The sequence below is a fragment of the Phyllostomus hastatus genome, unplaced genomic scaffold (assembly GCF_019186645.2).
Source record: "Phyllostomus hastatus isolate PE091 unplaced genomic scaffold, TTU_PhHast_1.1 phas_scaffold_78, whole genome shotgun sequence".
NCBI classification, from domain to species: domain Eukaryota; kingdom Metazoa; phylum Chordata; class Mammalia; order Chiroptera; family Phyllostomidae; genus Phyllostomus; species Phyllostomus hastatus.
In genome coordinates, this window is record NW_025334041.1 from 10,538,008 (window position 1) to 10,564,050 (window position 26,043).

At 46.8% G+C, this 26,043-nt stretch overlaps 1 protein-coding gene across 2 annotated transcripts in view; it reads left to right on the forward strand.

Annotated features, from left to right (window-relative positions):
* Positions 1-25,601, forward strand: part of CPVL (carboxypeptidase vitellogenic like) — a 105,152-nt gene extending 79,551 nt beyond the window's left edge. For both annotated transcript variants that reach the window (XM_045828009.1, XM_045828010.1), the window contains 2 exons: positions 5,001-5,183; positions 25,343-25,601. In XM_045828009.1, the coding sequence (XP_045683965.1) occupies positions 5,001-5,183; positions 25,343-25,447 (288 nt within the window). In that variant the 3' untranslated portion in view covers positions 25,448-25,601. The remainder of the gene's footprint in view (positions 1-5,000; positions 5,184-25,342) is intronic.
* Positions 25,602-26,043: the final 442 nt, after the last annotated feature.

Consider the following 26,043-nt stretch of genomic DNA (forward strand, 5'->3'; position numbering starts at 1 on the left):
GATTACCAAGATGATACTTCTGGGGTGCAGTGCACCCCCGATATGTGTAGAAGTCGTAGTTGAGAGGTGTGTATTTTGGGAGTCTGAATACATGGAGTTCAGGTTTACCCTGGTTGGACTTCCTCCTACGGCAGGCAGGCCTTTGTCTGAAAGAGTGAGCTTGGCAACCAAGTGTGTAGCGCAGAAGGACCATCCATGCACACTCTGAAGGCTTATTTTAGAAGAAGTGCTTTGCTGAGCCATTACCAAATTATCCAATAAGGCCGAAGCTGACCTAACACTCACTGAACTCCCAACTGGTACCAGGCAGTGCACTAGGAACTGTATGCACATCGCCTCATTAGTTCTCACTGCAACAAGATGTAGGCCTTACCATCTTCACGTTGAGAAAAGGGAACTGAAGCTCACGGAGGTTAGGCCACATGTCCATGGGGTCCCAGGTACTGCGTGCCGCTGAGGCCCGTGTTCATGGGCCTGATGGTGCATGGCTTTGCATGTCATGCTTTTCGCAACAGAAAACGACTCCGGTGACTTGAAGCATGAAAGGAATGGAATCAAAGACGTACTAGATCACAGAATTCACAGCACACCTGAAGACCTAGAGTGCAGAAAGATAGGGGCCAGGGAAAATTCTGGGAATCCGGGTGTCAAAACTAATGGGCAGCTTCATCAGGGAATCTGAGCTTCAGTCCCGTGCTCATCCCTGGCACAGAAAAGGAGGGACTCTACTGAGTGACAGCCTCCACTTGGGCTGCATCCTTCGAGGGACTGGAATACATACAGTCCTCATGAGAGGGAGAAGTGGACCTGGGCAAGCCACAGCCGCAGACAGTCCCCACACAGCATTACAGAGAGCCTTGAAAGAGAGCAGCTGACTATACCTTCTAAGTGTCAGTGTGGTTTACGGGGTGCCAGGCACCGTGCGAGGGCTGTGGGTGGATGGAGTGCCGAGCGAGCCTCCTTTGCTAGGAGCTGACGGTATTGCACAGCTGCTTCATCGAGGCCACGCCCTACGGCAGAAGGGAGGCGTCGGTCACCAGCTGAGCAGTGCGCCTGCACACCTCGCTGTCCACGGAGCCGGCGCGAGAAGTGACGGAGGTACGTGGTCAGACCGGGACAAGCGGACCTCGAGTGTTTCTGAATTGAAGATAGGAGCTGTGTCGTGCTCAACCAACCGTCCATTTCTAGAGATGTAGCTGTGGGGGGTCAGCGCATGCTTGTTGGTTGGAAGGAATTCGGCTCCTTTCCGAAGGAGTTCTAGGCAGAAGTTTGGAAGTTCGTGATTGGATGCATTCTGGCACCTCGCTGTGGAGGTGAGCTATGTAACGCTTCTTATCCTGACCTCGTGGAGCAGTGCGAGAATAAAGCCACACATCCGTGACAGCACTTCAGAAAGGAAAGAACATAATAAAAATGCTTTTCTCATCTCTGCCTTTTGACAAAAAAGAAAAAGAAAGAAAAAAAGATGCTTGTAATCTAAATGACCTAGCACCCTCCCTTGTAAATGCTTGAATTCTGGAATGAGTTTTTTTGGGGTCATCTATGAATGAATTAAAGTTATGCCTTTTTTTTTCACCTAGTTATCATGAAAAATTGAGAACTGGTAATAGTTGAGTTTGCGCAAATTATTCTGCAGTGAAGACCATCGTTTTGCCAGATGGAGGTGCCTAACCTCTTACTGTTATTGTTTTGTTTTATTTATTTTTTTCATTATAAAAGCATCTTAACCACAAAAAAAATCTTGAAAACAGGTTAAAAGGAATCAGCCATACTTAAACTACCTTAACTGCTTGCATTTTGATGTTTTCTTTTCCCAAGTGGAAAGCATCTTTTTATAGTAATTACAGAGCACCAACAGTGGAATTATAGTTTCTCATTGGTTTTTTTAATAAAGAATACTTTTCCATGTCTTTGCATAACCATCAGTCTCAACAAGCTAAGCAGTCAGATCTTTAAGTGCTAATAGGAAAGGACATTCTCTAAAAGGAGGCCTCCCAGCGGACCAGAGAGGCAAGCGAGGATGTGTTGTGGGCGCTGCCTGGTCAACCAACTCCAGCCCCGTTCCTGTTCCGTGTTTTGTTAAACTCACTACGGACAAGGGAAGTGGAGCTCAAAGCTGCATTCATGTCTGTCTCCACTCTGTCTTTAGACCCTGTTGCTTAAAATACCAGCAAGCCTCAGGGGGAGGTTTGCCCCAGACTGTCCCAGTTTTAGCCTGAAAGTCCTGCATCCTGGGAAACTCTACAGCCCGGGAACAAACCGAGACAGCTGGTCGCCCTACAGAGAAGAAATGAAGTAAATGTGTGTGTGCAGACCCTATATTATTGGCCAACCCGCCAGGGCTTGTGCCTTGTCCTCAAACATGTGTGACTCTCAGGACATGGGTCGCCCACATGTGCCAGTGGGCTTCAGGACCACCCAGGCTAGCACTCCACCCACCTGGCTTCTCAGCTCACTGGCACTGCATTCTGGGTTATCTTGCCCACTTACCCAGCCCCAGAGACAACTGGGATATTCCTGTAGGGGCTGACCAGAGTAAACGTGACATTTAGATAAAAGCAAAAGCTCAAGAATTCTTATATTTAAGGCTTGCAGCCTTAAATGCCAGCTCTGAAATCACTTCACTTGATCCTTAATCCAACTTCTTTTTTTGGTTGCATGTGCCCTTTAGAAGTTAAAAATCTTTTCCTTGCTTTGCCACAGAAGGATTTCCCTTTGTCCCCCAAGATGGGCCTTCCGCACATCACATGCACAAAATTATGCAGTTCAGCCCATCACTACCTCAGTCCAGGGAGTTAATGCTCCAGTTTATGATGAGTCTGGAGGAACCAGGGACACGGCTCAGGGATGGGTTTCATCTAAATTCAGTTCAACAAACATGCCCTCTCATGCTTTACATCTGAGCCTGCTTTTGCTGTCATCTGTGAGTTTTCCTCCCTTAAAGAGGACATCGATGGAGTAAAATCCCTTAAATCAATTCCAAAATATACTGATGATAGTAAGCAGACACAAGAGATGCTCAGAAAGATGCAAGCTTCACGTCCGACGGAAAGGAAAACGTCCAGAGACACTTGCGCATTTGCTAGTTAATCAGCATCTTCTCATTGAGGTCTAGCAGAGGAATTACTTTATAGATGATTATCTTCGTTAATCAGCTATAATCAGGCCTTCCTAGAATGGTGAAGCATTTAAGCCTTGTTTGCTGGTACAGATCATATATAATTGTTTCCATATGGTTGGCGAAACAGCTGTAGCGGTTTTGTCTGGGCCCTAAGTACTCAAGGTCTTTGAGGCAATGTCTTTGTATAAACAATGCACATTTTTATTGCTATGGGGGAGTTGAGTTCTTTAAAGATGCTTTGAATCGACTGGGATTTTCCCCTTTGGGGTTCTGCTGAGGGGAGGGGAGGTGGTGATGGTGGGGGATGACATGAAAGACCCCATGTTCTTGCAGCGGAGGCCAAGGGCCCTTTCATCTGCAGCCCAATCCCGGCCCGTGCTGCTTGAGGATTTGCAGTGTGTGAAGGTCCCGGGCTGTTTAATTATGTGTAAGCCTTTTAAGAAGCCTACACCAGGAAGGCGGAGATGGAAACATGTGCAGTGAAACATTTTATATCCAGTTGGAGGATTCAACCGAAGGTCTTTGCCTGAGCCAAACCAGAGCTTCCAAATAGATCAAAGGTTCCATGGGGTTGAGCAAAACCTCCCTGCTGGGGATAGAGTGGCCATGCTTCGTGAGCATTAATATTGTGTCAGTTGCATAAAAATAGCCTCAGCAGAGTAGAAGGCAAAGGAGAAAATGACCGAAACTTCCACCACCTACGTTAATTCATCGACTGTATTCATTTTTTGGAGAGTTTCGTTCTGTATATGTGAAAGTGTATCTCTGTTTTAGCCAATCATAACTGTGATAGGTATTTGACTCGTGGCTTTCACACTTAGCATTTATGCGACAAGCACTTTCAGCGTTGTTCGAAGTTCAAACATTGTAAATGGTGTTGCACTACCCCATAAAATTCATGCAGCACAGTTCATCCCAGCCCTCGCTCGTTACGGAACGTCTAGATGGTGTTCAAGTTTTTCATTGTAATGAGACTAATGAATACAGTTATATATTTTTTTCACTTCTTTCGGCTTATTTTCATAAATCACATTTAAGACATTGGGATTACTGAGGTGAAAGGTCTCCACGTTTAAAGTCTTTGTGTTAAAAACAGACCGCGGCTCCCCTGAAGAGTAGACCCAGGCTACACTGTCCCGGGAGTTTTGCAGTTCCTCAGTGTTGAGGGAAAAAAACATTAAATTCTGGGACGATAGGACACTTCTTACGGTTGACAAGTGGCTATCTCATTTAAGAAAAGGAGGTCTTGGAAGTTGCATGGCAGACACAGTCGTCTCCAGCAAGCCACAAATAGGAGGCACCTGCATCTGTCTGTCTGCCTCAGAAGACTGGAGCCACCGCTGGAAAACCAATGTGAGAGAGGAGAGAGATACGGGTTAGCAACCCCCCAGAGAAGGCCCAGCCCACCAGCTACCTCGGGGTCTGAAGGCCAAGTTAATGAAAGGCAGGCTGCACGAAGACCCTAGGGGGTCGCATTCCTCGGCTCCACTAAAATGTGGGAATGACAGCCCTCCTCTCTGACACGGTCCCACATCCGAGTGTGTGACATCACTGAGTAATACGGCACACACACTTTTGCAACCGAAAGGGGCCTTTACATAGATTCCTAGGAAGAATCAAACTTTGGGGCCAATGCAAGGTCTGAGACAACAAGGCTTGAGTTTATTTCAGGTTGTCGGGTGTGTGGCCACCTGGAAGAGTGGGGTCCCACTGCCCTGTGGGACTGGCCTCTCCCAGCACACCGCCTGCCTCAGAGACGCGCCTGGCTGTCCCTTTTCTCACACACGTGCACCTGCGCAGGCACACCTTCTCTACCTGGATAGAGTCCCTGGCTTCACTGGCTAAACCCTGCATTTTTATCTGCCTCCATTGCATCTAGGTTCTCCTGTACAATGGCCAACTGGACGTCCTCCTGCCAGCATCCCTGACCGAGCGCTTCTTGATGGTTATGAATTGGAAAGGATCCCAGGAGTACAGGAGAGTGGAAAGGAAGATTTGGAAGATCCTGAAGTCTGATCAGGAAGTGGCCGGTTACGTGCGGCAAGTGGGTAACTTCCACCAGGTATGACGATGCCGCGGGGCCTGCGGGTAGTGGGACCGGGGCGGTGGGAGTGACGGCGGAGCCCGAGAGCCAGGAAGGCGTGGCTGGCCTCCGGCAGAGTCACGTCAGCCAAAATGTTTCTTCTGCGGTCCTGCTTTCTACAAGAGGAAGATGGTCTGAGTCTGGAAGTATCAAGGCCAAAGTGTAGGTAGGTCTGGGTCAGCAATCAGAAAGATAATCCTCAGCCCCAGAGGGGAATGATTGTGGAAAGAATGAGTCTACCTCATTCATTCTGAATGAATTACAGAAGGAAGGGTCGATGCGATCTCCGCTGGCAAACCTGGGATCGCATTTGGATGTTGTACATGGAGCCCAGGGCAAAATCTCACTGTCATGGCCCCAGTGCGACCTCCACTTTAGGGGCGTCCCCTGTGCCTTCGGTTTGCAGGTCTCAGCTCCTCAAGGATGTGCAGGGCTCCCCCGTGATGACACAAAGGTTACACCGTTCACCTCCAGAAAGTTTCTGGAGAAATCCAGAAAGCCCTTCAGTGAGCTTTGGCTTAGTCAAGAGAAGAAATTTAAATCTTTTGGACTTGATTGTTTTCCCCCACAATGTTTTATTTGAGGCAGCATTGGGACCCCAATTCTGCCTCTCTGGGTATTTGGAATTACAGCTTCTAAATGCTTGAATTTTCCATGAGGCAAATACACGCTCCAAACAGAAATTAATCAGACGCTTACTTCCTTGAAAGTGCTTTGCTCTGAGATAATAAATGAGAGTTCACAAAGAATTTCATAGGGGGTTCCTGGGTTATGGTATATATTACTCATTTCTGTTAGAAGAAATGATAGATCAAATAAAATTATGTGTGTTCTAATGTAAAAAGGGCAGCTTTGTGTCCGCAACTCCAGCCACTCTAACCACCAAATAACATGTAAGAAATGTAGATATTGCCCAAAATGTTAACTGCCTTGGACAAAGGAAACAGTTGAAAGACATATTTCTGGGCTCAAGTGAGAGGAAACTCTACCTTGGAAACGTTACAGTGTTATAGTTTCTAAATCGAGATGGATTATGCCAAAGGATTAAAGACTGGTGGAACGGCCAGCTCAATGACTCAACAGAAACGGTTCTGGCAGCACATGTGTGAGGTCTGAAAATGGCGCCGGGGGAGGGCGGGAAGGGTGTCTGTTTACACGCAGGGAGTTCTGGAGAGAAGACGGAAAGTGCTGTGTCAACATCGATTCTGTCTCCCCAAAGCTGCGTGCAGGTTCCCAGCCCCTTCACTGCAACTTCACGGTAGTTTAGTGGTTTTATTGCCTCTTTGCCCCCAAGTCAACTATTGCATACACCTACCTATACATATGGAGAAACTGTATAAGGCAGTGGTTAGAGACATGAGTGTTTGAGATAGGAAGACCACAATTTGCATTCCAAATCTTCCACTCCATAGCGACATGACCTTGGGTCAGTGTCTTACCTCTCTGTGCCCCAATTTCCTCTCCTAAAAAATAGGGGTAGAAACAGGACCTCCTTGCTATGGACCGAAGTGTGTCTCCACATAGTCATATGTTGAAGTCCTAGCTTACGAAGTGACGGTGTTTGGAGGTAGGACGGACGGGAGGTAATTAGATTAAATGAGGTCAGAAAGGCAGGACTCTGATTCTATGGGGTTAGTGTCTTTATAAGAAGAGACACCCAAGAGCCCACTTGCACTCCCTGCCCCACCCCCTCTGCCGTGTGCAGACAGAGCAGGAAGGCAGCTGTGTGGGAGCCAGGCAGATCCCACCAGGAACCAAACTGGCTGGCACCTTGATTGTGGACTTCTCAGCTCTAGAGCTGTACACTCCAGAACTGTGATCCATTTCTTAAACAAGGGTCTATGGCGTTTTCATGGGATTCTTGAAGGGATTCAATAAGCTAGGAAGCTTAGAGCAGTACCTGACTCATAGTAAATATTCGCTAGTACTATTGTTATCATTACTACCCTGCATCACTTGTAAAGAATGTACATGACAAGAGGAAAATTAGATTGGGTTGGCCAAAAAGTTCATTTAGTTTTTTCCATACAGTGGCTCTAGTGGTGCTTAGTTGTCTTCAACTTCATCAGAAACAATTTTGTTAGACTGTATTGGGTCAGTTGTCATATCAGTGTGCATTTTATTTAAAAAAAATCAAAATTGGTGCATTTTTGTGCTGCTATTTTAATATGGAAGATGAAAGAAAATACGCAACATTTTCAGCATATTATGCTTTATTATTTCGAGAAAAGTAAAAATGCAACTGAATGCAAAAAAAAAAAAGATTTATGCAGTGTATGGAGAAGGTGCTGTGACTAAGGGAACATGTCAAAAGTGGTTTGTGAAGTTTCTGGGTTCTATTGACATTTTGGCCAAATAATTCTTCACTGTGAGTCTGTCTTATGTACTGGAAGATGTGTAGCAGCACCCCTGGCCTCTACCCACTAGAAGTCAATAGTGAGAGAGAGCCGACATACTCAAATATCCAAAGAATGAAGTTATTGGTGAAGATGAAAAATGTGTCTTTCATTTTATGGAAAAAACTAAACAGACTTTTTGGCCAACCCATAAACGATAAAAGTCAAGGTCAGGGAAGATGTTTGATTGAAAGTCAACTCTTAGGGGAAAGTTGCAATACTGGTATTTAGGCCTCTAAGGGCAGACTTGAATGTTGCGCAGCCAGGGAGCAATGGGCACATCGCCTGTCCCCCATCTGCTGCACTGCTTCCCGAGGACGGTGGCTTTGGGCACGCTCAGCATGTCCCACAGATCCTTTGTTGGCTACCTCCGCCACCTGTAAGTCGCCGTCCCCAGCCCAGCCTGTGCGCACTCCAGTGCCTGGCATTGCCTGCGTCCTGCTCAGCGCTGTGCACAGAGCATCAGCTTGGGAGACCAGATTGTGGCTGCGTGTGTCACCGAGGTGTGGAAAGGGATTGGCCGCCGCTCAGAAACTTGTGGCAAATATCACAAGAAAACGCTTGGACCCTTCTCGTGCATGCAGAACCCATGGAGAGCTGAAATGGCACTCCTCTGGCTGCCAAAACGTGGGTAACAAAAGAAGCAAGGCCCACATATGTTTGTGATAGGGAGGGTTTCACCGCGCGGCAAGGGCTCTGCGTTTTATGTAGGTGATTTTAAAATGTTGGCGGAGCTCCCGCCCAGGAACGCTCAGCGGAGGGTGGGGGTGGCGGGTGGCGGTGAGGGCGGAGCACAGGAGGGACAGAGCCCCGGTGTTGACAAAGGCATTCTCTGTGAGGCTTGCACGGAGGACACCGTCCAAATGTCAGGCGTCCGATAAGGAAAACAACAGGCCTCGCCGTTCAGCGGGACACGCACGAAACAGAAGCATGCGTGTGTGTCTGCCAAACAGGAAACCTCCCTCCCTGCCAAACTCCACAGCTCTTAATTTAAAAATCGAAACCGAAGTAGACTTGCCTTTGGATGCTGGCTTAAAATGTCCAATTAAAGAAATGACAGCTCTCCCCGGGAGCCGCAGGGTGCTCGAGGCGGAGAGCGAGCGTCCCCAGGTATTTGGGCGGAGGGAGGGGAGGTGTGTTGCCCCGCGGTGGACTCGCCCAGAGGCTCCGAGCCTTCCACATCATCTCTAGCAGTCTACGAGCTGGGCATGGCCTTACGACGTCACCCGGGGCAGTGGCCTTTTCTGAGCCTCAGTTTGCTCGTCTGTAAAATGCCAGGTTTGGACTGAGTTTTCTCTAAGACACCTTTGAAGAAATAGCCAAAATATCTACTTTTTATTCATGCCCAGAGGGGCTCAGTTAGCAAGAAGTATAGAATAGTACAGTGGTTTTCAGTGCATGTATTTTCAGGCAGAGATATGTACACACACCTACCACACACACACACACACACACACACCCCTCTGATGGTACCAGCTCTGGTGTGCGTGTAGGTATATGTGTGTGTGTATAAGTGTATATGTGCGTGCATGTGTATTTACAGACGTATACTAACTTGATACTGCCATAGTGGAGGTCAGAGGTCTGATCCTCTTTGTCCTTGGCTGGTGACAACCCATAGCCATCACTGTCAAGTTCGCCTTGCTGCCTCTTGTAGGGTCTTTCTCTGTCCTTCTCCAAATGTCAGAGTCGCTGTCAGGATCTCTTTGGGTGTTGTCATAGCTTTTTGAAATGCAGGACAGCTCCTTCTTCTGTCACCGAGTCATCATTTCAGCCCTGAGGAAGGGTCAACTCAGCATGCAGAGCACTGGCGGAGTACTGGCGGAGTACTGGTGTCGCACTGGCGTCGCAGCCCCAGCTACACTGGTGACTGTAAGAACCTTTTCCTAGAACACATTTTATGAAGCTAAATGTTTCTGACAATAGCGTTGGGGCCATTTCAAACTTTTCTCTCTTTATGTCACTGAAAATATTTTTATTTAAATTATTTTCCATTTCACCATTGAAAAAAAGTTTGAGTCCCTGGTCAGTTTTCATTCTTATCAGATCTGACTGGGTATAGCTTCTGATGTGTTGGCTTTTGCCTACTACCCAACATGTCTGCTTTTCCTCATTTCAGTTTAAGTCATTGTATTTTCTGTGTGTTTTCATTATTATTTATTTATTATTTTAAAGATTTTATTTATTATTTTTTTTAGAGAGGGGAAGGGAGGGAGAAAGAGAGAGAGAGAAACATCAATGTGTGGTTGCCTCTCATGTGGCCCCCACTGTCCTGCAACTCAGGCATGTGCCCTGACCAGGAATTGAACCTGTGATGCTTTGGTTCGCAGCCCACACTCAATCCACTGAGCTACACCAGCCAGGGCTTGTGTGTTTTCATTATTGATCACAATGCAGATTACTCACTGACTTCAGGGTGGATTATCTGAGCTAGGTAACATTTTTTAGCTGGAACAAATTTTTGGTCTAGTTTTCCAGATGGGGAAACTGAAACCCAGAGGTTAAGTGACTGTCCCAAAGTCTCCTACCAATTTCATGTCTGAGATTCCAGGTTTTCTGGTTTCCAGCTCAGTGGTTTCCTGCTTCACGACGGCACCACCTCTGAAATGAAAGATTAGCAGCGGTATGCTAATGTATTTAAAAATGGAATCTGCATACAAGTCTGCATGAATGACAGCAAGCCTGAGAAACAATATGCTTCACATCTAGGGCAGGCTCTGAAGTCACGTCGCTGACCTCTTGTAGACAGAGTGTCAGGGATTTTAAAAAGGCACTGCAGCTTCGTCAGTGGTAAGCCAGGCTCATCCAGTGTTAAGAAGAGTTACGGCTTTATCTGGGAACTTCTGATATTAACGAAAGAACAGATGCTCCCGTCGGCTAAGACGAACAGAGCAAACGTGGCGGGCAGAGCCCTGGAGTGAGAGCGTGTGAGGCCGGGCACGGCACGGGCAGAGCGCATTCCCTGGTCTCCGGGCTGGAGCCCGGATAATCAAAGCCGGGAGGGGAAGTGGGAAGGGATCGTGGGGCCTCCACCGTAGGCAGAGGGGTGAGGGCTCATGATATAAGCACTGCAGGGCCACGGAAGGCTGTTGGGTTTTTCTTTTCGATTTTCTTTTTACTGTGGTAAACACAAAACATACGATGTACCATCTTAACCATCTCGAGTGCATAGTTCAGTGGTATTAAACGCATCTATGTGCAGCCATCACCACCATTCCTCTCCATAGCTCTCTGTTCATCTTGTAAAACGGAGACGCTGCCCCATTAAACACTGAACCCCCTCCCCCCTCCCCAGCCGGGGAACCGGCACTCTGCTGTCTGTCTCTAGGAGTCTGACTGCTCCAGGGATCTCCTGAAAGTGGAAGCACACAGTTCTCGTCACCATGGGAGGGGCTGAAGCACGTTTTCAAGGTTGTCCTTTGGGAAGTTGAAAACGTCAGCAAGAGGATGACTCCGGGGTGGAGAAAGGTCAGTGAGGAGGGTCCCAGGGAAGCAGGAGCGTGTCAGGAGCTGTGTGGGAAGGAGGTTCCCACCTTACTTCCTGAGGCTGCTTTCTCGGTGCTTGATTCCGAAACAGAGGCTGGGGGGGCGGGGGGATGAGCTTAGGACGGTTCCACTTGGAGGACCAATTCCTGAGAGATGACGCTTCCTTGGGGGCCACACCCACTGACCAGCTAGGTGTCCACAGGGACAGCCCAGCTGCTGGCGTCATAGCAGAGCCCCTCCTGCCCCTGCGGCGCAGGACCTGAGCACCTGCACCCGGACCCTGCCCGGGCCTGGCTTATCAAGCCCTCGGGCCTAGAGTCTGCAACCCTCCCCTCGGGGGCTTTCTCCTGCGTTTCCAAAAGGAATGAAACCTTCAGCTGGGGGTTACGTCCAGGTGAACCGAAGGGAAAGAGCCCGTCCCCCTCAAAATGTGACCACGTGGGGGAGTCAGGACCCACGGCAGGTGGTTTGGTGTCAGGGAGGAAGGCAGACTGTGGAGTCGCACAAACGTAGTTTGAATGTCACTTACTAGCTTCAGGCCAGTTTCTGGTTCTGTAAATCCCAAACGAGCTCAGTTGCTGCACAGGGGTGTTGGGAAAGCCAAAGGAGTGTTGGCAAGCCCTCAGCTGTGGCCTGCCAGACGCTTTTCCACCCACAATGTTATGAAACTCTGGTAGTGTTACAGAACAGACCGGGGCGGGGGCGGGGGTGGGGGTGAATGATATACTTTCACTGAATGGACCCACCTTTGTGCTCTGGGGGACCCCCATCCCGTACTAGGTTCGCCTGGCCCGCCGCCAGGGAAAGACGTCTCTCAATGCCAGAGATTGGTGAAAAGGAAAGGGATTATTTATTTAAAGAGTTATACAGACTTAAGGGTAATGACTTAATGTCTTCATTGAGATCCCAAAGTCCTTTAGAATACTCGCTAATTAATAGTCCTTCCTTCCCCCTCTGCCCAGCCCAAGGAACCATATCTCAGAAAAAGAGATAGAAGTTTGTGGTTCTCCTCTGCCCAAGCTGCGTAGTCCCAAAAAGCCGCTGCATCGCTGCTGCGCCTGGGTTTAAATCCCAGTGCCAATCTTCCTCTGCCACACCATTCCCGACTTCTCCCACAATTGGCCACAGCTGCCAGCATTCCCGTATTTTTCCAGCTTTCCTGGGCTGCCATAGTAAGTCCGAGCAGGCGTGGCCCTGTGGTGTGGAGCCAATCATCTCCAAGCTCTTGCACAGCCTCTGTAACCAGGGGGAGTTGCCTCCCAGTTATATCTTGGATTGGAGTCACTCCCATCCCCCTGGCTCAAATTATAGCCACAGCTGTTTAACATATCCATGAAACTAGTTAAATGTTATAGGTATGTTAAACGACCATTCTAGAGGTTTTCTGCAAAGCTGTTGCTATTCGAAACCACTCTCAATGGCCCTGCTCCATGTGTCCCATTCCCCAACTCAGACTTGTGGGGGTGAGACATCCTATATATATATATTTTTCTAATATTTTCTGGACACCAAGTTCTGGACCCCATTACAAATCCTTATTTGTGCCCGCCCTTGGCTGCTCCCTGTTATAGTAGCTCTTCTATAAATTACATGATTGAATTTACTAACTCATAAATGAAGAAGTGGGAGTTTCCCCTGAGAAATTTGTTTAAGGTTTCAAATAGTAGTTGTATCTAAGTTTGGCAACTCAAATTGACCCCTCCCCTGCACCATGGTGCCTTTGAACCTGAGAGGGCAGTGGAGTTACGGTAAAGGGTAGGACACTCTAGTTGCCCAGAACTGGGCCACATGTCTGCCTTTGGCATGTGTATGATGTGGCGGTGACACTGGTGGGGTGGGGTGTCGGTGGTACACAGTCTTTGGCAGCACATCTAGTCCACATGGAATAATTTGCCCCCTAAAATAAAGGGGGTGCCTACAAGGAGGAGAAGCAGGAGGAGGAGGAAAACATGGTGCGCAGACAGAAAATGTAACTCCAGGTTCCTAGCTGTGATTCTCTAACACCAACATAACCCTTACTGTGTACCATTGACTACGTACAACCAAGAGTCCGAGAAAAGGAGAACCACAGTGTTCTGAGCAGAAGGGAAGGTCAGATGAGGATGTGAGTGTTTCCACAGATAGTCCACGGAGGGGATGACAGAGACCTGGCTGCCTGCCTTCCTTGGACTTCCTGCTGACAACTCACTTTTGTAGGATTTTAAACAGCTTTGGGAGCATTATGAACTATTTCTGAAGGAAATGATAGTTCCAGGAAGGTCTTCAGCCTGCCTTTGATTGCACTGACAAAATCAGAGTCAGCAAAGAGCAATAACTGACTGGCTGAGAGGGAATGAGCATTTAAGACAGTATGTAATGAAGGGAAGGAACCGCTAGACAGATTTGAGACCATGATTACCAACTGCAGCCAATTCCCTGGGGAAATGTTTTGGCTTTGTCACAGAAACCGTTCAACAGGATCTTCATCTCTCTCCCAGCCCTGTTTCCTTCCACAAAGACAGAAGTCCCCATTCATGGGTTCTTTGTCTCCATCGTCTAGACCTGGGGAGAGTTCTTCTGTCCATTTAAGGGAATCAGACTGTGGCCGGAGAGCCAGAATGCAGAAATCCAACCACGCCTCACATCCTTCATACTAACACCTGCTAGCCCCATGGCATCCCAGGCTGGACCTCCAGAAGGAGGCATCGAGGCCACAACCGGGACCCGAGACATTCATTCATCAGTGACTGAAGCTGGTGAAAGAAGGGGCAGGAAGCCACACTGGCACAGGAGGAAATCCAGTGGTAGGACAGCCTCACGAGCCCTGGCCAGCCTGGCGGGGGGCTCCGGAGGGAGTGCTTTCCATCAGGGGTTCACACCAGGTCAAAACAGCCAGGCCTGTCTATCCCCGCCTCTCTCAGGCTCCAAGCACAGGCTGCCCCAGAAAAGGCCTCGTTTTAGGAAAGACTGCTCGCTGTGGCTGAGGCAGACTCTGACGGAGTGACAGCTGGAGGCTTGCTGCTGAGGGAACTCCCCACAGCTGAGCACAAGTCCGCCCTTGAAGGGGGATCTGATGGTGGATTTCCATGTTCATCACAAGGGCCACCGGATGATGTAGTTGCAAGCCCTCGGGAGCTGGGGGCTTACCTAAGACCACGTGGGATTGGTCTTCCTTCGTTTGTATTAGGGAAGCTTCCACCTGAGCTAGCAGTGTAATTCTGTGTCCTATCTGCATTAGAAAGATGAATCCAGCCTTGCTTTTTAGTTCCCGTCAAGATTCCAAGATAAGAACAACAGATCTTTCAAGGAAAAAGAATAGAGCATTGTCAGCAAATAGTTTTTTGGGTTTTTTAAACTAGTTTGAAATCATAATCAAAATGTAGTGGCTTAAACACCAGCAATTCATTATTTCTCACAATTACGTGGCTGGAACGGGCTCAGCTGGGTGGTTCTTCTGATTCCGATGACACAGGCTGAGGTCACACATCCAGCTGTGTTCCGCTGAGAGTCTGGCTGAAGCTGGGCCATGCGAGGAGGTCTCCTCCCTTCCAGGGCTTTCTCTGGGTGACCTCTAACCATGCAGTGTCCTGGCCTGGCCTTCACAGCATGGCAGCTGGTTCCCCAAAATGAGAAGAAAGAGACGCCATTCCTTTGAAGGCCAGGCTTCTGAAGTCCCAGAATCTTCTTTCCGTTGCCTTCTCTGGGCCATAGCAAATCCTAGAGCGAGGCCAGCAGCATTTTGATGGGAAGAGCGGCAAAGAGTCTGGGACCGTTGTTAACCTACTACATTTCCTGAATCGGTGTGGCTCAGCCCTTACAAATGCAGATTCCTGGGCCTTTTCTCCAGATATCCTGACTTTTCTTCATCTGGAGTAGGACCTGAGCATCAATCAGTGTTTAGGTGTCTTGGGGAATTCTAATATGTAGGCAGTTTGGGGGAACCCTACGCTATGCTGTGGTCTGTCTCTCTGTTGATACTAAAATGGACTTCATCTTGCAAGAACCCTGTGGGGCTTATGTTTGAATAAATTTCCATTCTGACACCTAACGTGCTTTCTAAACCCTGACCTATTTTACTTACTTTCCGGCCAGCCAGAAACCTGAGACCTTAGTTTTGCTTCTAACAAACCAGCCATTGAGCTGAAGCATTGCACTGAGCAAAGTGTCTCCTAGTCCGCAGTGTCCACTGGTGTGGCTCCGGTTCCTTGAAATCTTCAGCCAAAACCTGACGCTAAATTTTAGACCTCAGTCCATGCCATGCATTGTAGGGTTACAAGTGGACTTTGTTCTCCCAAAACACTGATAGACCACGGGTAATTTAGACTCGGAGAAAAACTCTTTTATTTATTCAAAACATTAGCTTCTTCTTCCCAGCCAAGTCTTTGCCCTGCACTGAAATGATGCGGCCCTCGTGGGCAAAGTCCTTACTTAGGTCACAGTTGCTTTCCAACAAAGAGACAATTAGATCAAGCAGGGTCTACTGTCAACACCCTCCAGAGGGGCTCTTCGCAAAGATGTGGCCCACCAGTCACAGGGAACGAGCTTCTGGGTGTTTATTCCTTATTACGTACCTCTGGATATTCATACTTGATCAAATGATATTATAGGCGGCTACAAGTAATTCCACATCAAAGCAAAACTTCAAATGCATCGATGTAGACTGAAGCCTTTTCAGGAATAAACTTAGCACCTCCGTGAGCTGATGGCTAGGTTTTTAAGGACTCTTAACCTGGGGTTAGGGCCTGTGGTTAGGATTCAAGGGGTCAGTGAACTCAGAAGGGGAAAAAAGATTGCATCTTTATTTTTACTAACCTCTAACCAAAACAGCATTTCCTTCCATTATGAATTATGAAATTTAGCATTTCCTGCCATTATGAGTGTAGGCAACAGCCCGCGGTGTCATTAGTGGTGCCTGTGACTTTGTCACCAATAGAAAGCAGAAATATTTTCAGGTCAAATGCATACGCTGCTGAAAATATCTTGAAACAACATTTATGGCCATCCCAGTAGTGGTCAGATCCACTCTTATTGAATATGTTCATATATATATATATGTGTGTATTATATGACTACATCATAAATTTTTTACTATATTGATAATTTCATTGTAAGGGCTTTGTGTGTGAGATCTATTTTACTTAAATATTTAAATATATACATTATATCATATTTAAAACCATTATTTTGAGAGGTGCCCCTGAGCTGCATGAGACAACAGCCATAGGGGTCCATGGCCCACAAAAGACCAAGAACCCATGAGCTAGATTATTTGAACTGTTAAGTTACAGACCCTCCCCATCCCAAACCACAGACCACCTTTGGGGACTGCAGATGCAGAAGCTATGAGCTTAGCTCTCGAGTAGACTTGAATTTTATTCCCAGTTTATTCCCTTGGCAGGTCTGACTACTCCCACTACCTCCACACTCCGGTGACTCTGGAGCTCAGGGACTAGGAGACTGACACCCTGTTAGATGCGGGTTTGCTGCCCGTCCCACCACTTACTGGTTGTATGACCTTGGGCAAAGTACTCAACCTCTCCAGAGAGTCCTCATTTGTGCAGTGGGTATCATATGAGTACCTACGTCTCTCATGGAAGCATTCATTATTAGAGATAATTGAAATAATGCTTATACACTACTTGACACTCTACCTGGCACCTGATAACATATAATATTTATTCCTACTGCCTTTATTGACTTCTGGTATTAATCTGTTTTCACAGGGCAAGAAGAAGCTCTTTCTCTAGGACAGTCCTTAATAGATACTATATTTTAAAGGCTCAGATGATGAGATGGACTAAATATTATTTATCAGGAAGGTGTGAAACTACTGTAATTGCATCCGGTGTTAGCTTGGAAGGCGCTCCACACTTTGCTACATGGCAGTCTAATAATAGCAAAGAAAAGTGGTTAAATTGAGTAATGAGATGCTTCTGAAGCACCGAGCTCCTTCTGGTTGAACAATAATTGGAACCATCCCTGTTGACAATCAATGAAGCACCCAGCCTTTTGGGTTTTGTTTTTCCATGTGTACTTAGCTTCTAACACGTGGAAACAGGGAAGAAGAGGAACATGGGAGTTCGGATTTAGAGAGTAAAAAACAATCAAGCAAAAAAAAAAAACAACCCTCAAATGTTTGGCAACTTGCTCTTCTGCTGTCAGCGTGGAGGTGTGGGTGTTTGTTTTAGTTCCTGAAATTTATTTTTTTATGCAGCAGCCAGAGTCCCAAGGTTCAGATTCTGGCACCAGCTCTGTCTTCTTAGAGCTACTTTCCAGAGGGGGACTTCCCATTGCTGCCTTTGTTTCTGTTCGATTGCTTCTCTATATCCTCCCCACTCACTGTTTTCAGCCATATGGTCCATCTCATCACCTCCGTGTTGGGCAGAAGAAAAAAGCATGACAGAGAACATGTTAAATTTCTTAGAGATTTGTTTTTGTGAGTTTGACAGCATCAGTAGGTGGTTTTTCTTTTACTTTTTTTAATTAAAAATTGAATAATAGAAAGAATATATATAATACTTGTGTAAGATAAAACAATGATAAGTGAACACCCTTATACTTATCAGCTAGTTTGGAAATGCAGCATTACCATGAGTTTGCCCTCCCCAAGTCCATCCCCTTTCCTCACTGTCCTGGATTTTGTTTTTATCATCTTTTCCCCATTTTAAAAAATTAATAGTTTTATGACAGATATACATCTCCATAAACAATATTTTACTTTTCTTGTTTAATTTTAGAGAAAGGGATTACTTTGTATGTATTTTGCTTTAAAATGCTTTTGCTATTCAGTTCTTTGTGAGATTCACCAGGTTGATATGTTCAGTTGCACTTTATTCTTTTTCGTGGCTGTATAGTATTCCATTGTATGATTATATTATCTATCCATTCCATTGTTACTGGACATTTGGGCTGTTTCCAGTTTTTTGCTACTACAGAACTGCTGCGGTGCACTTTCTTGCATTTGTCTCCCTGTGCCTGTGTGTAAGTGTCTAAGAACAATGTCTAGAGGTAGAATGGAAGAATTCACAAGATGAGCTTCTTCAACCTCTTTCGATAATGCCAAAACATTTTCCAGACTGATGTAGCCTAGCTAGTAAAGTATAAGAATGCTGGTTATTCTATTGCATCACCAACTCTTGGGCTTGTCTCTTGTCATCTGTCGCCTGGGTTTGTTAAGTGGAAGGTGGGCTTAATGGCCTTTCCCATGTCTACCATTCATGGTTTTCTCTTTTGCCTCCTGCTGTCTTCCCCATCTTCTCCTCTGGCTACCATCAGACTGAAGGACTACCACCCACGTGGGCACAATGAAAGGGTGGCATGAACAAGGCAACTAGTCACGTCTACGTGTTGGTGCTGCTCCATTTATGCAGACGCATTTTTCTTTCAGGATGTCCTGTGCTAAGGTTGGCTACCCAAATATCCAGCTCAGAAAAACAAAATCAGAAATGTATTCCTTCAGCCCCTTACCTTACCCACAGTGGCCCAGAATAAGAAGTAACTAAACGAAATAAACTGATTCCAGCTTATAGCATGGATTTGCAGGCAAGCCCTGGATCATGTGGGAGAAACACATGAATCTTCTTCCAACACAGGACAAGTTCCATTACTTTTCTATTGAAACAGCAAGGAAGGGAAGTTATTTAGCAAGTTGCTCTGTTGTGAGTCTTACCAGAAAATTAAGAAAAATTGTAATTGGCAAAACAGTACTCCCCCAGTTCCTTAGCCAGCATTTCTCACATCTGTTTTATAACATCCTTCTCACTGCCATGACTTTATTCATTTCCTAGTGCTCGACACGGAAACCACAAGGAATTACTTAAAAAGAAAAACATGGATTCTATACAAACCAATAAGAAAAAGTGCAGCATTTTAGGTACACTAAAACAATGATGGCTACCCTGTCTTATTATAAATTCTAAAGTAAATCAGTTGCCCCTGTGGTGTTTTAAGAAAAGGCACAAGTTTTAAAAGCTGCTATTCAAGAACACTCTAAATGTGGTTTTCGTTGTTGTTGTTGTTGTTTAACATGTTTTGCTTTTCACAGGCACCTCCTTAGCTGGTCTTAACTAGTCTCTGTCCTCTCCAGTCTCCTCTCCGCTCTGTGCTTTTTCCAAAACACAAGTCTGGTCGTGCTTTCCCCTGCGTTTGAAACCCCTCCCTGACTCTGCTCCCTGCAGAATCAAACCCAAAGTCTACGAGAAGAGTGAAGGTGTTTGATCCGTCCTCAGCTTCCTTCCCCAACCTGAACTCTCGCTCTCCCTTTTTCTCAATTAGAATTTGGAGGGGAAAGAAACACCTCATAATATTCCAAACACACCTGCTGTGTTGTCAGCCAGCAATGTCTGTGGGACGCCCTCCCTGTTCCTCAGGAGGCCCTTTCTGCTCCTCAGACAGCCTGGAAAACCTTCCTGTGCCTCCCAAAGCTACGCTCCAGCATCACCTCTGGGAAGCCGTCCTCCCAGAAGTCTCAGCATCTAAGTCACCTCCTTCTTAGTTAGCATCTCTCTGTGCAACTTTCCCACCACAGGTACCACACTGGGATTTCTTTTAACTCCTCAGGTGCCTTCCTCCCTTGTCCGACTCTGAGCTCCCTAAGGAAAGGAATATTGTGTGGTTTCTGCTGTAGCAAACTCCTCGGCCCCACTCCTGGCACTCAGCAAATGTTCAGCAAACTAGAACTAAAATCAAACTGGCCCCTGCCTCGTGCCTACAACCCTTCTAATTGTGTGTGTGTGTGTGTGTGTGTGTGTGTGTGTGTCTGTGTGTGTGTGTCTGTGTCTGTGTGTGTGTGAATAGTACAATTCACAAGGAATGTTGTTGTCACTCACCAGTTGCACACACCACAGTGTCTTCTAGGAAGCAGACTAGACGTGCAGAGATAATGAGTGGTTCAAAACAGTCCCCTCCCAACCAGAAGATGCATTGTTTATGGCAGCTGAAGGCTACTTCCTCTCTGCGTCATATAAAAGGAATAAGGGAAAATATTCTGGGAAACCAATTTGTGGAAGGTGTTGTAAAACTTTCATTGTCTCAGGGGCCGACTGGAGTGTCTTCTCCTTTTAAAAATTGAATTCCTGGCATTTGAATTATTTTTCCTTTGCTTACAAAGGACACAGCCTGCTTCCTGAAAACAAAGGAAATAATAAACAATAGCAACTCCCAGTTTTACTCTGATTATTTGCCAAGTGTCCCCTTAGTTCCTGTGGCTCTTTTTCATTAGCGAAGACTCATTAGCATAAAAAGAATGCCTCTAAATCAATCTACCCAAATATGCACTTAGCTAATACTCAGGGAGCTAATTTATTGTATTATTTAAAATATAAATTGGGTAGCAGATCTATTTAGTGAGGTAGAACAGCGAGGCAATGGTGCATAATTTTCTCTTAGCTGTTGAGTGGTTTTTAATAATCTATTGAAATTTAACAGAGAACGATTTCATTATGGGAAGTGAATAAATAACTAAGAAGCTTAACATTTAAGGCATTATCCACACATGGAAGATGGGTTTAAAAAATTAATACTCTTTGAGGAACACAGAGGGAATTGGGTTTGCTTTTTAAACGGTCACTTTTCTGCTGTTGACTTGGGAGTGTGACCAGGCCCACAGAGTTCCATGCGGGAATGTTGAACCAGGCAGAGGGCAGCGTGGGGCAGAGGGGTGGGTGGAGGGGTGAGACAAAGGGACCGAGGGCCTGGTTTTTGCTTTGCACGGTCTTGGCTTTGGTAGTGAATCCCGTGGGGCTTGTTTTCTGTCAACAAATGTTGCCATGAAAATGTTGTGTCCTTGGCACACGTTGTAGTTTTAAATTCCTGGGACCTGGGGACATGTGAGGGTCCTGGGTCCCGTTCGGCTGTGGGTCAGGAACCCAGCTATATCTAGATGCCCTGTCTGGTCAGTTGTCCCAAACAGGCCGGCTCTGGACCTCATGGGCTCCGGCGCCACCGGAAGGTCCCGGCGAAAGCGGTGGCATGGCCCTGAAACAATCGTTGCCAGTTGTGCTGGAACCAAGTGGGGACTCAGGATTGGACACAGGCAACGATAGGACCTTCTGGTCTTCCTGCTCTTCTGATTTCCCCAGCCAGGGTTTCAGAAAAGTTTTGGATCTTATGATTTACCCACTCGGGTGGATGTCTCCTTGATCTATTTTGAGAAAAAGAAAGAACGCCCAAATGTTTCTTCTTTCCCCAGGAGAGTTGCCATGTCAGAGAACCAGTGGTCTGAGGGTGAAGGGGGTTGGGAGGAGAGGGGGCACGCTGACCTGCAGTGTCGATCAATTCCCGTGGTGGGGACACTCCCCCGTGGCGGAGTTCCCGCTACCCTCGTGACTCCCGTGACCTCGCTGACGAGGAGAGGGGCAGCGAGGTGTGCGAGGGTGAGAGCCGCAGCACACCACTGCCGCAGCCGTCCCGCACTGCTGTGTGCAGGAGATCACATCCTGCCAGGCTGGCTGGCCCTTGCTTCGGTGTTACCCAGAAGCCAGTGAGTGAGTCAGCATCCCAGGCCCCACGGCACCCCTGGCCCAGAGCGCTCACTGCTGGAACCTCGACCCTCTCTTCCCTGCTCATTCTGTCCCCAAAAGGAACTACAAATATACATCCTAAAGCTAGATATTGAGCAAGCGTCATTAATGGGTTGGACTGTGCTTTTTATCCTCTTGTGGATGTCAAATATAAAACCGGACATGGAGGAAGTGAGGTTTTGGTTACTTTTTAATTGCATCAGATCCTTTTGTTGTAAAGTGGGTTCTTAGAAAGGAAAAAAGGCAGGACAGCTTTCTGTCATTCTGCTAAGACAAGTAAGGTCTTGCTTGCTTGACACTTCTGTGTGGGGGGGAGAAGGCGTTTGGCACTGCAGGTGCTGAAAGGGGGCGGAGGGAAAGGACGGGGCGGATCGTGGTGTTGGCAGGCCTAGGGGGTAACACTCGCTCTTGACAGTGAAGTTGCTCACACCGACGGAGGTTTGAGCTCCTCTTCAAGCTGCCTCCCTACTCTCATTGGGAACTTTCCCAGGGGAAGCAAGGACTCGCCGCATGGAAATGAAAGACACCTGGGAGAGAAGTATTCCCCCTTCTGAAGCATGTATCATAGTCCTTTCTTTTTGAAAAACTATTGCAATGAATTTTAGATTTATTAATCTTGTAACTTATGCCCTTCCTCTACTCTCCAAAGGGGAAAAGAACTCCTTTTTTTTCCACCATAAAGAGTCAGAAAATAATGGTACGATGGCCCCTGCATGAGTGCTTATTATTGGTCTACGAGGCACATGGTTCGAGCTTCAGCCACGACTGGGAAACCTCCATGGGCAGTGCCCATTTCTAGTTCCAGGGAGAACTGGACAATTTTCTAACAAACAAAGTGAATTGAAGTTCTAACGCGTTCTCTGTAACCTTTTTAAAATCCAGATGCATTTGTGACCCCCTGGAGCATCCGGAACCCGTGAGTCCAGCCGGTTCAGCTCCAGTGTGGGAACAGCCCCAACACACAGTTTCTGGGGATGAGGCTGTTACTGCCCAAGGAGCCTGGAGATTGGTCTCTTCCCATCTGCACGTGTAATCATGGCCCTGACACGTGCCACTGCATGAGGAGTGGTGGTGCCCTTCGCTTGTGAGTGGCGAACAGCGTGGCGGTAAACGACAGAAGGGTGTCTTTTTCAGCACTCACAAACTTACTTTTGAGGGTGATATCGGTGAAATGCTGTATGTGAACCTGCTGGAGAACAGACTTGGAGAATGTGTGGCAAGGAGACTTTGCTCCTACAGGAGCTTTCCTTTCCAGTCTGAACGACACCCTTGTGATGGCATTTGGTCATCACAGATGGCAGCTCAGAACTGGACCAGGGTCAGGCAGGTCACTGAGAATAAGAATTATGACACCCAACCGTGTCCTCTCTCCCTGGCCACGTGATCGTCAGGGACGTAAGTGGCACGTGTGTGCATGTGTGTGTAAAGGCCAGGAGAGCAGATGACCAGGAAGAAATACACTAAGGGGAGGTCATGAGTAAGTGTTCGATGAACGTCTATTTGTAGCCTCCCTCGAAGTCAATGGAGAATTGCATGGCTTGTCACAGAACAGGAAAAGCTCTTCTAAGCAGTAGTCCTCACAGAGTAGTCCTTGGGCCAGCAGCATCCGCATTGCCCTGGAACTGCTAATAATGCAAATGCTTAGGCCTTGCCTGAGGCCTTCAGAATTGGACCCTGTACGGAGAGGGCCCAGCAGCCCACCGGAACAAGCTCAGATACTTTCATGCATGTCCAAGTTTTAAACGACCTCCTTAAACCAAGATCATTGATCTCGGGAGGGATCACAGTGAGGGAACACAATACTTGAGGGTGGTCGATACAAGCATTTTGATGCTGGATCTTGAAGAAGGAGACTTGTCAGAAGAATAATGACAATGACTAATGTTTCTTGAGTATCATCCCAGGCATTGTGCTAAGTGTTCTATGGGCGTTATTCCATGAACCTCTCCCACAATTCACAGCTCTCCCCAGTGGAAACACTTCGTTCCCTATTGTATAGTTCAGGGAACAGAGGCTAAGAGAGGTTACGTTACTTGCCCAAAGTCACATAGCTTGCGATGCCTGGAGTCGTGCTCCCGCGCTCTGACACACGGCCCCCCTTCCCTGAGCCCGGGCAGTAAAACACTGTGCTAGCCCCCCCCTCCCATTAGCGGCAGCTCTGGTCCTGGAGACCAGGTGACCTTAACTCGTGGGTATTCGGTTTATTGCTGTGCTGGACCATTGCTGCCAAACTCATTTCCAGTAGAAGCAGCTGGGTTTTGTCACAAACGTAACTTCCCTGTGTCCTCAGCTGAGCTGAGGTTGCACAAAAATCACGCATCAGATTCCTGCTAAGGCCAGAGATTTGGACGGGAACTCACAGGAAGAGAATTCTAGCCTGGGAGAACGGGGACAGCAAACGTTTTCCGCGAGAGTCCTCCGCAGGGCCTCCTGGCGCCCATCTGTTCACTCTCAGCCTGTGACAACAAGTGGGACACACTGGGTTTCCAGATGCAAGCCTTGGCACCGGTGGTGGACGGGCTCCGCCGTCGCCGCAGCAGGGCGCAGGTGGCCCTCGGCGGAGTGTGGCACAGGACAGGTGTTTCCCACGGTGTGGGAGCAGTAAGTCCGGTCCCACATCTGCGACGGCGGTCTGCTTCCCGGGCCCACCTCGGAGGGCTGCTGAGAGGCGGGTGAAAGGTTCTGTTCTGTGACTAAGCTGTCAAGTCTGGTCCAAGAGGAAAGCGTTTTTGGACAAGGACAATGATTTGATTAAAAACACTGGTTTGCATCAGCAGCCAGGGTTCTAGCTAATTCACTCACTTACAATTGTGTGACTTGTTTCATACATCCTGAGAGGAGACACAGCTGCCCACTGCTACCCAAACTTAGTCTACACTTAAGTCTAGTGCATGTCATTGTGCGTTAATTTTGCATACAACTTTGGGGGAAAGTGTACTGATATTGCTGTAGGACTTTGAAACGTATCAGAAAGATAAGATGGATTCATACATAAATAGTGGGATACGTGTATGAGAAAATGAACAAAGTGGGGGTTAATGAGAGAATCTAAATGGCGTGTGTATGGAAATCTTTTAAATTTGCTCTATGTTTGAAAATTGTTCACAATGAAATGTTGGGAGAACTCTATGCTGCCCAAAAACAATGGCCTTCTAAAATTTCAGGAGGCAAGGATTTTTTTGTTTCTCGTTGTTTTGTTTTGGTTTTGTTTTTCATTTATTAATGGTAAAGGCTGGCATGGAAAGTACAGCTCAGTGAGAGGGCCAAGTGGACCAGCAAAATGAAGGGTAGAATTGGGTCAATTCTCCACCCAGCTGCAGGCAGAGCTGAGCTGGGGTGGGTCCCCCCGGGGGGTGCCCTCCACCTCAGGACCTAACCAGGTAAGATTTATAGCATAGCATAGGGGAGCAGACAGCTCCCTCCCAGGCAGAAAAAGACAAGAAGGAATTTTCCAGTTTTATACAAGTTAATGATAAACTCGACTTTGTGTAAAATTAAATAACAATGCGACCTCAAAGCTTTCCCACCTTCAGGTCCCTATTGTTAAAGCTGCCAAAAGCAAGACATTAGCATATCTAGACATTAGCATATTGAAAAAAAAAAGTTCTGTATCCAAGCAAGCTTTCAGAATACTTCAATCTGAATTAAAGCTTTCAGTAGATAAATAAAGAAGCCATGAAAAGAAGAAGAAAATAAGAAAAAAATAGAATATGCTTTTCTCAAAATTTCCATTTTTCTTTTGTTTTCCTTCTTTCAGCTCATCGTTCGGGGTGGAGGACACAATTTACCCTTTGACCAGCCTCTGAGAGCTTATGACATGATCAATCGCTTCATTTATGAAAAAGGGTGGGACCCTTATTGATGGATGAGCTCCTTTCCTCAAAGAGAACGTCAGGGGTGTGAATTTTTGAAAAGAAAAGTTTCAAAATGGAAAATGTCATATAAATAAGAAAACTGTCTCTTTTTTTCTCTCTCTGCAAAATGTTGCTCGTCAATAAAAACCATCCTTGAAATTATAAGTGTGGTCCTGTTTGGAGGGAGAGGTGGTTCATCCTGAAATTAACTTTAAGAAAATGTGGCACATGAATGAGACTTACACTTTTAACTTAAAAGATGGGAAGAATGGATTCTGAGACACCAATTAGGATAGTTGTGGACAAAGGGATCGTTGGGGCCTTGAACAGAAATTTTAAATTTCCTCCTGAGAGTATGTGAAAAGTACAATGAAAAAATAGAGCTGTAACAACATCTTGTTACATAAAGAGCAGATTTTCGTCAGGCCATACATTGGCAGGCGTGTGGTGAATACTATTAGATAAGAATAGCTCAGCCATCACTCTGAAGGAGCCGGTGAGGTTGTAACAGTGGTGAGGAAGACTTGGGAATGTAGAAAGTCTTAACATGAAAAGTAGCCTGAAATTCTTAGAAATAGAAATCTCAGATATAAAAGTAATGATA